The sequence below is a fragment of the Lepidochelys olivacea genome (genome assembly GCF_965140295.1).
Source record: "Lepidochelys olivacea isolate rLepOli2 genome assembly, chromosome: 11".
Lineage (NCBI taxonomy): Eukaryota > Metazoa > Chordata > Testudines > Cheloniidae > Lepidochelys > Lepidochelys olivacea.
The window spans coordinates 31,719,580-31,734,729 of record NC_140421.1 but is presented as its reverse complement, the minus strand read 5'-3'; the positions used below and the strand labels follow the sequence as shown (position 1 = coordinate 31,734,729).

General features: G+C 41.7%; 1 protein-coding gene across 5 annotated transcripts in view; it reads left to right on the top strand.

The window, feature by feature from the left end:
- ACVR1 (activin A receptor type 1) overlaps positions 1-15,150 on the top strand; it is a 136,891-nt gene that overhangs the window by 44,525 nt on the left and 77,216 nt on the right. For 4 of the 5 annotated variants that reach the window (XM_084643249.1, XM_084643246.1, XM_084643248.1 and 1 more), the window contains exon 2: positions 14,119-14,189. In XM_084643249.1, the coding sequence (XP_084499375.1) occupies positions 14,119-14,189 (71 nt within the window). Of the gene's footprint in view, positions 1-11,890; positions 12,046-14,118; positions 14,190-15,150 lie in introns of all 5 variants that reach the window. The other variant, XM_084643247.1, reaches the window with a different exon arrangement.

Genomic DNA, 15,150 nt, shown 5'->3' with positions numbered 1-15,150 from the left:
TTCTATGATTCTTCACTTCAGCAGGTGGGTATTGTAGTTGTAAGAACACTTAATAGAGATCTTGCTGGGGGTTGTCTTCTGTCTGAGGGGTTGGAGCAAATGCGGTTGTATCTTAGAGCTTGGCTGTACAGAATGGATCGTGTGGTGTGGTCTGGATGAAAGCTAGAGGCATGTAGGTAATATAGCAGTCCATAGGTTTCTGGTATAGGGTGGTGTTTTTGTGACCATCCCTTATTAGCACCATAGTGTCCAGGAAGTGGATCTGTTGTGTGGACTGGTCCAGGCTGAGGTTGATGGTGGGATGGAAATTGTTGAAATCATGGTGGAATTCCTCAAGGGTTTCTTCTCCATGGGTCCAGATGATGAAGATGTCATCAATATAGCGCAAGTATAGCGTTAGGGGATGAGAGCTGAGGAAGCGTTGTTCTAAGTCAGCCATAAAAATGTTGGCATACTGTGGGGCCATGCGGGTACCCATAGCAGTGCTGCTGATTTGAAGGTATACATTGTCCCCAAATGTGAAATAGTTATGGGTAAGGACAAAGTCACAAAGTTCAGCCACCAGGTTTGCCGTGACATTATCGGGGATAGTGTTCCTGATGGCTTGTAGTCCATCTTTGTGTGGAATGTTGGTGTAGAGGGCGTCTACATCCATAGTGGCCAGGATGGTGTTTTCAGGAAGATCACCGATGGATTGTAGTTTCCTCGGGAAGTCAGTGGTGTCTCGAAGATAGCTGGGAGTGCTGGTAGCGTCGGACTTGAGGAGAGAGCCTATGTAGCCAGACAATCCTGCTGTCAGGGTGCCAATACCTGAGATGATGGGACGTCCAGGATTTCCAGATTTATGGATCTTGGGTAACAGAATATCCCAGGTCAGGGTTCCGGGGGTGTGTCTGTGCAGATTTGTTCTTGTGCTTTTTCAAGGAGTTTCTTGAGCAAATGCTGTAGTTTCTTTTGGTAACCCTCAGTGGGATCAGAGGGTAATGGCTTGTAGAAAGTGGTGTTGGAGAACTGCCGAGCAGCCTCTTGCTTATATTCCGACCTATTCGTGACGACGACAGCACCTCCTTTGTCAGCCTTTTTGATTATGATGTCAGAGTTGTTTCTGAGGCTGTGGATGGCATTGTGTTCTGCACTGCTGCGGTTATAGGGCAAGTGATGCTGCTTTTCCACAATTTCAGCCCGTGCACGTCGACGGAAGCACTCTATGTAGAAGTCCAGTCTGTTGTTTCGACCGTCAGGAGGAGTCCACCCGGAATCCTTCTTTTTGTACACAAGTATAAACCTCATTAAAAGTATTTGCTACACACACAAGGTCACTTCCCAAAGTTAAAATCTGTACTATTTGCCTCTTAAAATAATGTCTGTCTGTCTCTTTCCACACAACTCCTTGGTTGTCATAACAATCTGACTTGTGATTGGCTTTTGTTTACAGTTGTGCCACTAACAATGGTCAAGCTAAGCTTTCTCTTAAAATAAGTAAGCCCTCCTTTCCTTGAAGCTCTGTGCTGCGATCTTAAGCAGCAGGGCCAGGATACTGCAGACACTTGTGATTGGATCAGAAGCATTATAGTAGGTGAGTTCAATATCTGGCATATTTGCAGGATTGGGCCCTATGTTTTCCTCTTCTATAATAGAATCTTCATTCTAAACTGGTTTTCTGGTGTTAATTAAAATGCCTCTGATTATGGGGGTGTATTGATATGAGCAATGTTTTGGCGTGGCTGCAGCAGAATTCAGGATTACCCAAACCAGTTTAAAAATATACTGTTGAGATTATTTTTAAAAAGGGGGAAAGTATTCAAGAAGGAGCTCTGTCTTGCGGTAGCAGCATATCTCCAGCATGCCTGTTGGCTTCAGCAAGCAGGCTGCAATCCTCTCCTTCCCTAGGAGCATAAAAGTGTAACCCAGTAACATTTTGAATATTAAATAAGGATATTTACATTAATGAGCTGCTGAAATATGTGGGAAGCAGCAATAACGTGTGTACTTATTGTTAAATGTCTTGCTTAATTGATGTTTAGTTTGTGTGCCTGGGGTAAATTGATAAGATGCACAAAGCCAGTGCATACTCAAGTTGTTGAGCCTAACTTTCTCATGCAATTACTTGTGAATGTTTGTTGTTTGTCAATACAAATGATAGATCAGTATCTATGTGGCTGTTTTGCATACATAGAATTGTGCACAGTTTTTAAATGTTCAGGGGTGATGTCACCAGTGAACCAGATTTCAGAGTAACAGCCGTGTTAGTCTGTATTCGCAAAAAGAAAAGGAGTACTTGTGGCACCTTAGAGACTAACCAATTTATTTGAGCATAAGCTTTCGTGAGCTACACTAAGGGTATGTCTTCGCTGCCCATGTTACAGTGCTTTATCAGAGAGCTCTCCCAGCGATTTAAAAAAAGCCCACCCCGAATGAGCGCTCCTGGCGATAGTGCTGTCGATGAGCTAGTCTACACTGGCAATGCTAAAGCGCTTTAATATTCTCTAAAACCCACCCCAGTGAGAGGCATAGCTCCCAGCGCTGTTGCATTGTCTACACTGGCACTTTACAGTGCTGAAACTTGCTGCGTTCAGGGGGGTGGTTTTTCACACCCCGAGCGAGAAAGTTGCAGCGCTGTAAATTGCCAGTGTAGACAAGCTCTGTACTGGCGCTTTTCAGCGCTAAAACTTCTGTTGGGGGGGGATGTTTTCACACCACTGAACAATGTTTTAGCGCTAAAAGTGGCTGTGTAGACACAGCCTTAGTTATTGAATGAGCATTTTTAAGAAACATTATTTTGTGTGAAAGGAAGAAGGCTCTTCAGCCTCTTCCTCTTTCATCATAGTGCTGTATTAGGCCTTGAGGTCAGTAAAAATGCAGTGAACTTGGCTACTGTTTGAGTGGAGTATGGCTTTGGCTTCTGTGAAAGGCAGTAAACCATATATAGTAACATACAGAGAGGCTTAAAAGGCACAAGTAGAGTGTAATGTGTCTTGACTCTTTGAAAGGGCTTGAAGAAAATTCTTTGACAATTCCTCACCTACTATCCTGGGTGAAAAGTACCTGCACTGCCAACCCCCCACCCCCCCAAACCTTTCTCCACAGGCTGTACCTATTTAACTTGCCAAATCTTCACTGTTCTATAAACTGTGTAACTCACCCCACACCCAATATAAAATCCTGAAGCCGCACATACCAGTTAATGAATGGTAGGCTCCCTGAATAAATGAGTTTTTGGGCTTTCCCCTTTTGGGGGAGAGGTGGGAATTGGGCCCAAGCCTCTTACAAGACTCCTCCTGGGTCTGCTCTTCTCCTGGACACACTAAGACTCCTCTTAAAGGAGCTTCACTGACCTTATTCCCTGCCCACCTCTTCCCCCTTCATATGGAAAGCAATTAGTGCTGCTTGTTCAGCTTTGTTCCTTTGGAGCCTCCCTCACCTCAAAAAAGGAGGGGTGGGAGAGGAAAGAGCCAGGGGTTCTCTGCTTCCATTCAGTCCACTTACCCAGGCAGAATTTCTCCTGTGTGAGTAGGTTGTTCCAAGCCCTGTATTTGATACTTACTTGTTCCCTCACATTATAATTTCTCTAATCAGTATGTGAGCTGTGAGTGACGGCATAGACAATAAATGTATGCTAGCTTGATGCCAACAGGGAGACCAAATGAGATTTTATTCCTGTAATTGACTATTCTACTCTGGGTGGGTGGGTGAGTTTTTGTTTTCTTCTTCTTTTTTGTTTTAAAGCTAGAACAGCTATGGAAATCAAAGTTTTTCATAAGTCAGACTAACTTGTTGGATTTGTTTAGTGGATGACACCTTGGTCCAGGAGTTAGTGCTCTTCTCTTTGGTGTCTCTGCTATTGACACGCCGGACAGGAACCCAACACATCAAAACTTCGCAATGCCTACATTCTTGGTGCATCTCAGCCTGAGGCTTCCTGTCTTTCAGACTGTTTCTGCTGGGCTGAGATGTTGGTACTCTACTGATGGGTGCTTATACACATACACATGCATGTGCCAAATGCAGTGTGAGCGTGATTGACTTTCATGTCCTATCTTAGTGATGTAGGTAAGGGGATGGGTATTTTCCCCCAGGTCAGAGAACCCACAAGTGCAATTCTTCTGACTCTGGCCTGGCCTATGCTAAAAAGTTAGGTCGAGCCAGCTATGTTGCTCAGGGGATATGAAAAATCCACACCCTGAGTCATGTAGTTCAGCTGACCTAACTGCCAGTGTAGACGGCACCAGAGAAATGGAAGAGACACTGCCTCTGCTTGGGGAGGTGAATCGCCTACGCTGATGGGAGAACCCCTTCCCTCCATGTAGGTAGTATCTGCACTCAGTCAGGCACTACAGCAGCTCAGCTGTAGCCTTTCAAGTGTAGCCTAGACAAGCCCTTTGAAGGCCTTGGTTTTGTGTATTGTTTGGGGGAATATGTGTGTAAGGTCACATGATCCTCAAAACCCATCTGTAATTATTCCCCTATAACGGCAGGGTGAGGACAAAGCTTATGTAAATACTGGTTTTAATTGCTGATGAGCTCAGCGGATGTGCACCTATCATGGAAGGTAGAATTACAAATCAATACTCTCTTTTAAAAAAAAAAAATCTTAGGTACATGCAAAATATGTGCAGCCCTTGGGGTCTTTGTCAGCTGCCACCAGCGCTGTCAGTATTTCAGAATCTCTGTGCTCCTGATCTCTTCAGAATGCTTTGAACTTGTTTAATGGGGTGTGTTCATTGCTGTGCCATATTAAGATTTAAACATAGTTTCTAATTTCTTCATTAATTGGACCTGCCTTGCTTTCATTTGGACCATTCCATGGGGGTTCAGAATGTGTGTAAGTAATGTTCATGGCCCAGTTACAGAAACAGTGCAACACGCTACTTCCAGGAAGTTGTGTTACTGTCAATGCCACCTTAGATTTTAAGAGTACCTGGTTCTCTCTTTACAGCTTCCTGATTGTAATCACCAGTAGAGCTGCAGGACTGAGGAATTCTGGGTCCTGTGTAGTCAGGCCATAAAGTGATATATTGAGAGGAGATCAGTGGAGTTTCCTACAAAGAATAGGATAATGGTTATGTATACTTTCGTGCAGTGAAAATATGAGAATCCTAAAATCTGTTTGCCATATTGGATTAGTACCCAGGCATTTAGATGGTTCAGAATGCTATCCCTTTTACAGTGCTTTATGAACACCAGTCTTAATTTTCTGAACTTGCTGTACACTTGCTCTTTCTGAATCTGTTCTCTGTCCCCAGTTTAGAACTAAAAGCTTACTTTCTATTAAGCCACTGGTCTGGAATTTGAGTTCCTTTTTGCAATGAGACTCTCACATACTGTCTTGGGATGCTAGTTAGCTTTTTAATATGCATAAAGTTTGCAATTTTAGTAAATATTTGAATTTGTAAGTTTGACTTTTTTTTTAAAAAAAAAAATCCTCTGTTTGTATTTAACTTTCCCAGTGGCCCATAGCAGCTTTAAATTTAGTTTGTTCATGAACAATCTGCTTCTTTGTACTTGACTTGGATGTGTATTTCAAGAAGTAATACTGTAACCCACTGTGTGTTTTTACTACCCTCTAGTGGTGATAGTAGCTGTAGTAATTCTTAGTACAGAAAATGCCTGTTGAATGGCAGTAGCCAGATTCATTAAAAGAAAGTTGGGGAGGGGGAATACGTGTCTGGGTATGGAATTGGAAATAAAGCTTGATGCGTTATTAGCTTCACACCAAAGTCTCTGTCAAAAATTAATGTGAAACCCCAGCAAACACAGGTGTATGATATGCCACTTGCTATTTTTATTTACTTTATTTTATTTTAATATTATTTATTATTTTATTTATTTACCTTTATTTTTAATCCATCTTTCACAGACTCTCTTGTTTTGCTTTTTGTTTTTTCCCTTGGCAATGAAAGACTTTGCTAGTTGGTTTTATTTTTGTTTCTCTTTAGTTTGTGTCTCATGTAGACAATACACAATCCTACATGCTTATAGTGCAATGCTTTACATCTGAATTGTCAGCCTTCCAAAGGAATGTTTTTACATCCAAACACTTTCCTTTGCATTTTACAAAAGTAAACCTTTCTCTTCCTGAAACTTTAACAAAAATGGAATTTGACCCCAAATTCAATACAAGAATGATCCTTTAATACAAACCACTAATTAAATGGGCAAAATTTCACCTGGGTGTCTCCAAATGTAGGTTTGACATGCATTTTGTTTTTAAAAACCTGATATTAATGGAACTTGTTCTTATTTATTTTTAATTCTAAACAGGTTTTAAAAACAAACATTACTGTGCTGTGTTGGCAACTAAAACTTTGAAGTATTGTGTTAATGAAGAACAGCCTGAAAGTGAAATTGATTAGAAACCTGTCTACCAAGCCTCTCCACTGTCCTTGCGTGCTTTAAAAGGAAGGACTTCACCATGAGGCTTAGAAACTCCAGACATCCTCTCAAACCAATTGTTTACAAACAAGATTACTCCCCCACTGTCCCACACAAATATTCAAACCAAAATGTGTGAACTAACAAGATGTGGGCCACTTTTTGTTGCATCCCATCACCTGTCTATTTAGGCCCTGGTCCTGCAAAATAGTTCTAGAGTTGTGGGCCATTGCATTTTTGGCAGAGTTCCATTAACTTCAGGATGATTGAATCCCTGGATAGAAGGGTTCATGGTTCAGATCTGGGGCTTGTATGGTCACCTTTTACAGATGGGATCTTGTTCCCCTGTGCAGCTTAGCACTTGCACACTTCTGGCACTATGTAAAGTGAGCGCCTTCATTACCTGAAGCTGAGAGAGAAGGAACCACCTCTCTCCCCCGAACAAAAAGCGTTAAATGATGAAAAGCATATCCGATTTAAAATGTGAAGTTTTAATAATCTTGGGTGTTTATGTAGGCAAGAACATTCCCATTTGACCTTCTCACAGTATAACTTTAGGAATGTGCCCATGTTTATATAGCACTTTGAAGTTATAATAAAGCACTATGGAAGTCTTAATTAGTGTTATCAGTTTCTCTACAAGGATTTCATTGTACTATTGCAATCTTCTGTGATTTATACCTGAGTATTGTAGTGCTTCTTTTAGAATATTTGTTAGTCATTGTTTAAAAAAAACCAACAACACCAAAAAAACCCCCACAAAATATACAAAGTTTTCACTATGTCCAAAGAGTTCTAGTTATGTGGGTTGTGGTGGTGGGTTTTTTAAAACACCATAAGAATGGCCATAGTGGGTCAGACCACTTGTCTGTCTAGCTCCGTATCCAGTCTCTGACAGTTCAGATGCTACACAGAGAATGAACAGAACAGGGCAATTTTGAGTGATCTATCTGTTATCCAGATCCAGCCTCTGGCAGTCAAAGGTTTCGGGACACCAGGAACATGGGGTTGCATCCCTATTCATCTTCATTAATAGCCATTGATGAACCTAACCTCCATGAATTTATGTAATTTTTCTTTTTTTGTGGGGGAGGGGGTACTTCTGGCGTTCACAATGTGCTCTGGCAGTGAGTTCTACAGGTTTGCTGTGGGTTTTGTGAAGAAGTACTTCCTTATGTTTGTTTTAAATTTGATGCCTGTTAATTTCTTTGGGTATCCTCTAGTTCTTGTGTTATGTGAAGGGGTAAATAACACTTCCTGATTCATTTCCTTGATACCATTCATGATTTTATAGACCTCTGTCGTATCCCCCTTTAATCATTTATTTTCTAAGCTGTATAGCCCCAGCCTTTGTAATCTCTCCTCACATGGGAGAAGTTCTACCCCTTATTATTTTAGTTGCCATTTTTGGCATCTTTTCCGATTCTAATACCTTCTTTTAAAATGAGGCAACCAGAGCGGTACACAGTATTCAACTTGTGGGCATCCCATGGATTATGATATTTACTGTTGTCTTATGTATCCCTTTTCTAATTGTTCCTAATGTTAGCTTTTTTTTGACTCCCACTGCACAGTAAGCAGATGGTTTTAAGAGAACTGTCTACGATGACTCCAAGATCTTTCCTGAGAGCTAATAGATAATTTCGATCCCCATCTTTTTGCATGTAAAGTTGGGATTATGTTTTCCAGTGTGTGTTACTTTGCATTTATCAACATTGAATTTAATCTCTTCTGTTTCCCAGTGACCCAGTTTAGTGAGGTCTTCACAGTCAGCTTTGGACTTAACTATCTTGAGTAATTGTATCCTCTGCAAATTTTACCACCTCATTGTTAAGGCTACGTTTTAGTCACGGGTATTTTTAGTAAAAGTCATGGACAGGTCACAGGCCGTAAAGAGAAATTCACGGGCCCGTGGCCTGTCCATGACTTTTACTAAAAATACCCACCCGGACTAAAACTTAGGTGGAGAGGGCCCACAGGTGATCGGTTCCGGAGGCACTGTGGGTGTTGGGGGATGTGGCCCGGGACCCACACTGGTGCTGCCGGGGGGGGGGGGGGGGAGGAGGGGAGGTTGGCAGGGCTGGCAGGGGTTTCCTACCCAGCTCCCCATCCGTGTAGCTTCTCAGTGGCAGGGGCTAGGGCAGGCTCTGTGCTGCTTCTGCCACAAGCGCCTGGGAACCACAGCCAATGGGAGCTGCGGGGGCGGGCAGCATGTGGCGTAGAGACCCCCCTCTGCCACCTATGAACTGCAGGGGGGCCATGCCAGTGGGAACTGGGGAGCCCCCCCCCCGCGAGGTAAATGCCTCCACTCCCCAACCTCCTGCCCCTAGCCCTGAGCCCCCTGCCACGCATCCAAACTGCTGCTGCTGGCACCAGTCGCTGCAAAAGTGACAGACTCGCAGCCTTACTAATTGTTCATCCCCCCTCTCCCCCCCCGGATCATTGATGAATATATTGGGCTACTACTGATCCTTGCGGGATCCTACTATTCACCTCTCTCCATTGTGAAAACTGGCCATTTATTCCTGCCCTTTATTTCCTATCTTTTTTTAACCAGCTACTGATCCATGAGGGGACCTTCCTTCTAATCCCATGATTTAAGGATACAATTTAGTCACATGCGGCACCTCCAACCCCGCTGCAACCAGGGCCGTGTGCAGGATTTTGCCCCCTCCGCCCCCCAGCTTGTCAGTCTCCCCCACCGTGGGGCTCCAACTGTCATTCCTCCCCCCACTTCAGCCCTCCCCTCTGCTTTTTTTTAATAAAAGTTACAGACAGGTCACGGGCTTCCATGCATTTTTGTTTGCCTGCAACCTGTCTGTGACTTTTACTAAAAATAACTGACACAATCTTATCCTTACCCATGATTGTTTAGTTTGCTTAAGAGCCTTTGATGAGGGACCTTGTCAAAGGCTTTCTGAAAGACCAAGCACGCTGTATCGGACTCGATCACCGTTCTCCATATGCTTGTTGACTTTTTCAAAGAATTCTAATAGATTGGTGAGGCATGCTTTCCCTTTGTAAAAGTCCTGTTGACTGTTCCACAATAGATCATATTTATCTGTGTCTGATCATTTTGTTCTTTACTATAGCTTCAACCAATTTGCCTGGTACTGAAGTTAGGCTTACTGGCCTGTAATTGCCAGAATCCCCTCTAGAGCCTTTTCTAAAAATCAGTGTTTCATTGGCCATTCTCCAGTCATCTGGTACAGAGGCCAATTTAAGATATAGGCTACGTACCCATGTTCTGAAATTTCATATTTGATTTTCTTTCAGAACTCTTGAGTGAACATTGTCTGGTCCTGGTGACTTATTACTGAATGGGTTCATGTCCAATCTATTTGACAAAAATCCAATAGATTATGGAAAAAACATGGGCTTGGAAATTTTTGTTTACTTAGTGCAATGTGTCATCCTCTTCAGAAAAAGAGAGCATATATTAGGTAGAATATGGTAAGCATTTTCAGTGACCGTAACTCGACGTGCTGGAATTGGTTTGTTTGCCTGGGTTTGTGGTAGGCTGATCACCTAGCAAATACCGAGACAATAGAGCACTGGCTTACATGTAATCCTGTTGGAGCAGTGGGAGTCAGCTTTGATGTTTGTTGATAAAAGGTGCAGTTTATTGGTCGGAACTGCATTTAAAAAAAAACAAAACCAAAAACCACAACTATGTCTGATTCCTGCAGGTGAGCAGTCAGGGCTGTCTTCCTTCAGTTCTCTACACTTTCTGACGCAGGAACAGTAGTTCCTTTGTCAGGTTTATCTCTGCAGCAGGAAATGTTTAATCTAAAACTTCGAGTGGCCAGGATGTCGCTGGAAAATCAAAGCTGAGAAGTCAGTCAGCTAGCTGGAGATGGGATTGTGTGGCTGAGGTGCTTATCGGACAATAAGTCTCAAATGACAGATCATTTGAACGGAAAACAGCATTGAGCTGCTCTGAGGCTATACATCTTGGACTGCTGCCACTTCTTTCCCCCTCTGCCTTACTCCTTGCTTTTCCAGCCTACACATCAGAAGATTGCTCAGCATTGCTCACATCAGAAGATTGCTCATATACCAAAAAGCAGAGGATTGTCTTTCTTTTATAACCAGTTATATCCTAATCACGGTCTGTTTTTGATGGATACGTTTCTGTTGAGGTAAGAGGTAATCTGTAGAACCTCCCTCATTGTTTTGATCATTGGCATCTGATTGTGGAGCAGATTTATAAATGAGTTTCTTTCTAAGTTTATTTTTAACTAGCTGAATTAACAGGCAACAGCAGATACTTCATTCTCTGAGCAAAATGGCAACCAGCAAGGGATCTTGACATCTCTTCCAAAGTTTTTGGCAGGCTTTCAACTATATAAATACAGTATATTGGCTGGAGCCGGATAACCACATACAGTGCAAGAACAGATCTCTGGTTCTCTTGCTTACTGGAGTCTAATTTTATTATTTGGAATTTGTTTTTTGTTCTTACTGGAGCAAAGACAAATCTTTATAGAGAACAAACTTTTTTTGCCAAGGCTTTTGATGATTTTTTTTTTGGTAGCCGTGTTGATGGTTTGCTTCTCAAAGTCCTTTTCTCTCTCTCTCTCTCCCTCTCCATCTTTCAAAGGAAAATTAGAGTTGCATTAAGGGCTGAGGCTCACGCTCGAGCTCTCTGCCCTCTGCCTTATGATCATAGGCATAGTAGGAAATCCAGTTGTTGTGGAGTAACTCAGTTGTGAAGCACTGAGGGCCACAGTAGTAATTTGTCAGAAGCTCAAGGGCTGCACCTCGTCTGCACTAGGCATAGAATTTAATTGTCAGATATACACAGGTTTTTTTAGAATGCTATAAGTGTACACAGCACTTCACAGGGCATATAGGCAAAATATTATTTGAGGCTTTCAGGAGAAGGAATGCCATGGGAATTGTTGCAAAGAAGCAGAACCTAGGGTTCTTGGTGTCTGCTTTCCCCATGAGATAACTACATTATGCATAAATGCAGATTAGAATGCTGTGTGACTGACCTTTTTGTTCAGATTTATAATACAAAATGCCCATTTTTAAATAAGCGCGTCCAAAGAGGTTTGTATAAATAGGTGTCCTCAAATAGATCTCTGAATGTTGGTCAGTCAGCAAGCTTTTATTTTTTAAATTTTATTTCATTTAATTGGAAAGCAGTGGGACCTAGTGGATGGTGACCTGGGTTCTGTTCCTGGCTCTGACACTGGCCTACTGGGTGAACTTGAGCAAGTCACTTCACTTCTCAGTGTTTGTTTCCATGTGTAAAATGGCAAGATTGATACTTACCTCCTTTTTTGAAGTGCTTTGAGGTACATAGTTGAAAGTTGTTATATTACTTATGAGATCAACTGGTTCTTCTGACCTCCTTTTTTTGGGCTCATCTGAAAATGACTCTCTAAACAGCATGATGGCCTGGGGATGAAAAACTGATCAGATGAATTTTTCAAACCGGATCCATTCACCATTAGGGAAGAAACTGTCATTTATGTTTCCTGAACATTTATTGTCCCTCTGTTTGCAGCTAAACACTACTGAAGCATAAACAGTGAATGTGGACCAATATTGACTACCACTAAGTTCTTAACATCATCCAGGCCAACGCTTACCAAAGAGCGGAACAAACACGGGAAAAGTTCGGTTTCTCTTCAGTTTTTCAAGAAACTGCCCAACTATTAAGTGCGTGTTTTGAAGGGGTGCATGAGGGGGGGATAAAATAACTTGCTGTCTTCCAATTGTCCCCTTTTCTTTTTGTATTTTATGTTTCTTCAGTATCTCTTTTGTTAGTCTGCAAAATGCCGTTCATGTTCTTATTTCTAATGTCTTAACCCACTCTTTCCTCAAGAATGTTCCCTTTTTCCTCATTTTGTTGATGATCTCCCATTTAACTTCCTCCTTCAGTGTTTGTTTGCTTTACTTTCTTCCTCTGTTCCCATGACTGTCTGACGGCCTTTTCGGGATGTGGGTCTGTGCATGTCCCAACTTCTAACGGAGGCTGAGTGTGAATTTGAGAGTTCATGCCCTTCAGATATAGGGTAACTCCCAACCCTGTACTAATAGTAGCCTCCAGGGTTTCTGGCTTAACCAACTCCATGTGGTGTAGCAGCATCACTAGAATAGATTTTTTTTCTGTCTGTGCATTTGAACCTTTGGTCTCCTGAAAGAGGCATGTGTACTGTACCACCTTTGTCCAGGCGTGCAGAAATTTATCTGGGTGTGGTCATCAAGAGAAGACTTGCTTAAGACGTCAGTTCAGATGAGACCCAGTGATGGAATGGTAGGGGAAGAGTGTTCTAGTCACATCCATCAATCTGCACAAACTTTTTTATGTCAAAAGTCCCTTCCAGCTATTTCAAAAGGCTGAAATTTTTAAGATTTGTTGGCTGTCTTCTGAGTCAGCTTTCTGCCAGGTAAAGCTTCCCTGTACCATACCCTACTTTTATTTCTGCATTAAGTCACTAGCAGCCTGGCTTAAAAAAGGCATGTTTTTCATGAGAGAGAAGTGAAGGTACTAAGTCTTCCAAATTTGATCCACTCAAACAAAAACCATTTCCAAGAAACTGAATAGGGACTATAACACTCCTCTATTAGGATAGTGCTAATCATTCTCTCCCTTGAAGAGAATAACTTGTCTTTAAACAAGCTATTGCCTCCATTTTTTATTAGAAGTGTATGAAGTTTGTTAATGCCAGAGATTTAGCATTGGAAAGAAAGGAGACCATTTTGATAGCAATCACTTGTGTTTTCCATGGAATAGGTGGTTTTCTCAGAAACCTGTTAATATATTTCTTTGCAGTGACAGTCTGATCTTATTTTCATGTGTGTGAGGAGGGAAACCACCAATTCGTGTGGAAAAACTAATGAAATACAGGCAATCTAATGAATTCACTTGTATCTAGAAACTATGCACATGCTGGAAATATCCCTTAGTTCTCTCACTAGATGCAATTGTTTTAATGTTTAGTAGCAGAGGAATAGTGTTGGGGTCACTGGAATGGAACCTTTCACAAATAATGCAGAATACAACTGGAAATTTAATTACTAAGAATAGTCGCTCAACTATGGAGTGCCCTCTTCTCTTCTAGCAACTTTCTCTGTTTTAAAGAAAATCTAATATAGTGGAATTTGACCACCAGGGTTCTATGTCTGTCTGCATTGGCAGGCAGTGCCCTTCTCCTGATACCTCTTCCACTTAAAAAGATTTGTAGTGTGTATTAAGTTCACAGTAACTTTTTTTTCCTTTTAAATCTTCCTTGTTTGGTTTGAAAGCCCAGAAATTCAATTGTGTGCCAGACAAGATTTGCTTTCAAGAGTTTGAATCTGCTTAGCTAAAACAGTATTGGAACAGGCTTTATACCCCGTAGCCTGGTCCTTGAGTAGGTGTTGTACCTGCAGTACAATACAAAATGCTAATTCTGTGAATCCCCTTCTCCCTCCTCATGTAAGAATTGCTGTGGAATTTGGAGGAAAGTAAGTATATATGTGAGAGGGGTGGGGTGCGTGTGTGTATGTGTGTGTGGTGTTTTTTGGTTCTAAAAAAAAACAACAAAAACCACAAACAACCAACCCAGACTTGCTGGCTGAGTTGTGTACATTGACCAATTTTATAAGTTTACAAACTGGGCTTTTGTTAATTTGAGTTGTGTAGTGTTTGTTTTTGTTTGTTTTTTTTTTTTTTTAAAGTCTACTATAAGAAAACCCAACTGCTTAACTGTTGAATTACACTTATTTTCCCTTTTGCTCTTTCTGCAGATCTACAATGATAGATGGAGTTATGATTCTTTCTCTGCTGCTACTGGCTTTTCCATCACCCAGTCTGGAAGGTAAGTAATGTGAATTACAGTGGGTTAGTGCAGCAGCTGTTAACTCCTGAAGAACCAGACTCAAATACAGCTTTAACTTTGAATCTGGTCCTAGTCTACTTTAGTGCAGTGTTCTAACCCTATACATTGACAGTTGACAAATTCTTCTTGCGAGTGATGTTTGCTTAATATTTCAGTTGGGCATTCATAGATAAGGAGATGTGTGAGGTCTTCTCTGCTGGAGGTGCCCGGTGCTCACTCAAATGAGGGTGGAAAAGCCTCAGTAGTTCAGATGAAAGTCTGTTAACCTCTGGACAAATGCTGCTCTTCTCCCTCTTACCTGAGTCGAGCACTGTTGCTCCGGTGTGTGTGTTTGATTACTAATGTCTTGACCCACTATTAGGTGTGCAAATTCTTCAGTTTTAACTGTAGCAGTTGTTGTCCAAAGTAATTTAGAACAGTGCACCTGGAGATGCATGTACTTCACTCTTCTCTTTTTTTAATTAAAAAAGATTTTTATTTTGGAAACCTAAAAACATCTGAGAATCTCTATCCGTAACTTTCTCTGCACACCCTACTGACAGGTAGGGGTGGGTTTTGTGTAAATAATGCAGGGCAAGGTGAATGTAGTGTCCAATCCAAAGCAAAGAGGAGAGGGGGAAAAAGGTGGGTAAGTGGCTGTAAACACTAAGCCTATCAATAATACAAGTAGTTTGTAGTTTTAACATGACTCTCTCCTTTTCTAATAAAAATCTACATTTGAAGCCTAAAATGTCTTGATGGTGTCACTTCAACAAAAGTATAATGAAGTGTTCTGCAAGGGAAGAGTTAAATCCGTAATGGGGCTCTCCCTTTTTTCTGGAAATTGCTGCTGTGCTGATCCTAAGTGTCATGTGACCACATGCATGGTGTGAGAGGCATAGCTGGCTTCTGGGGTGAATTTAGAGTTACGCATTTGGAAGATTGTATATCCTGATTGTTC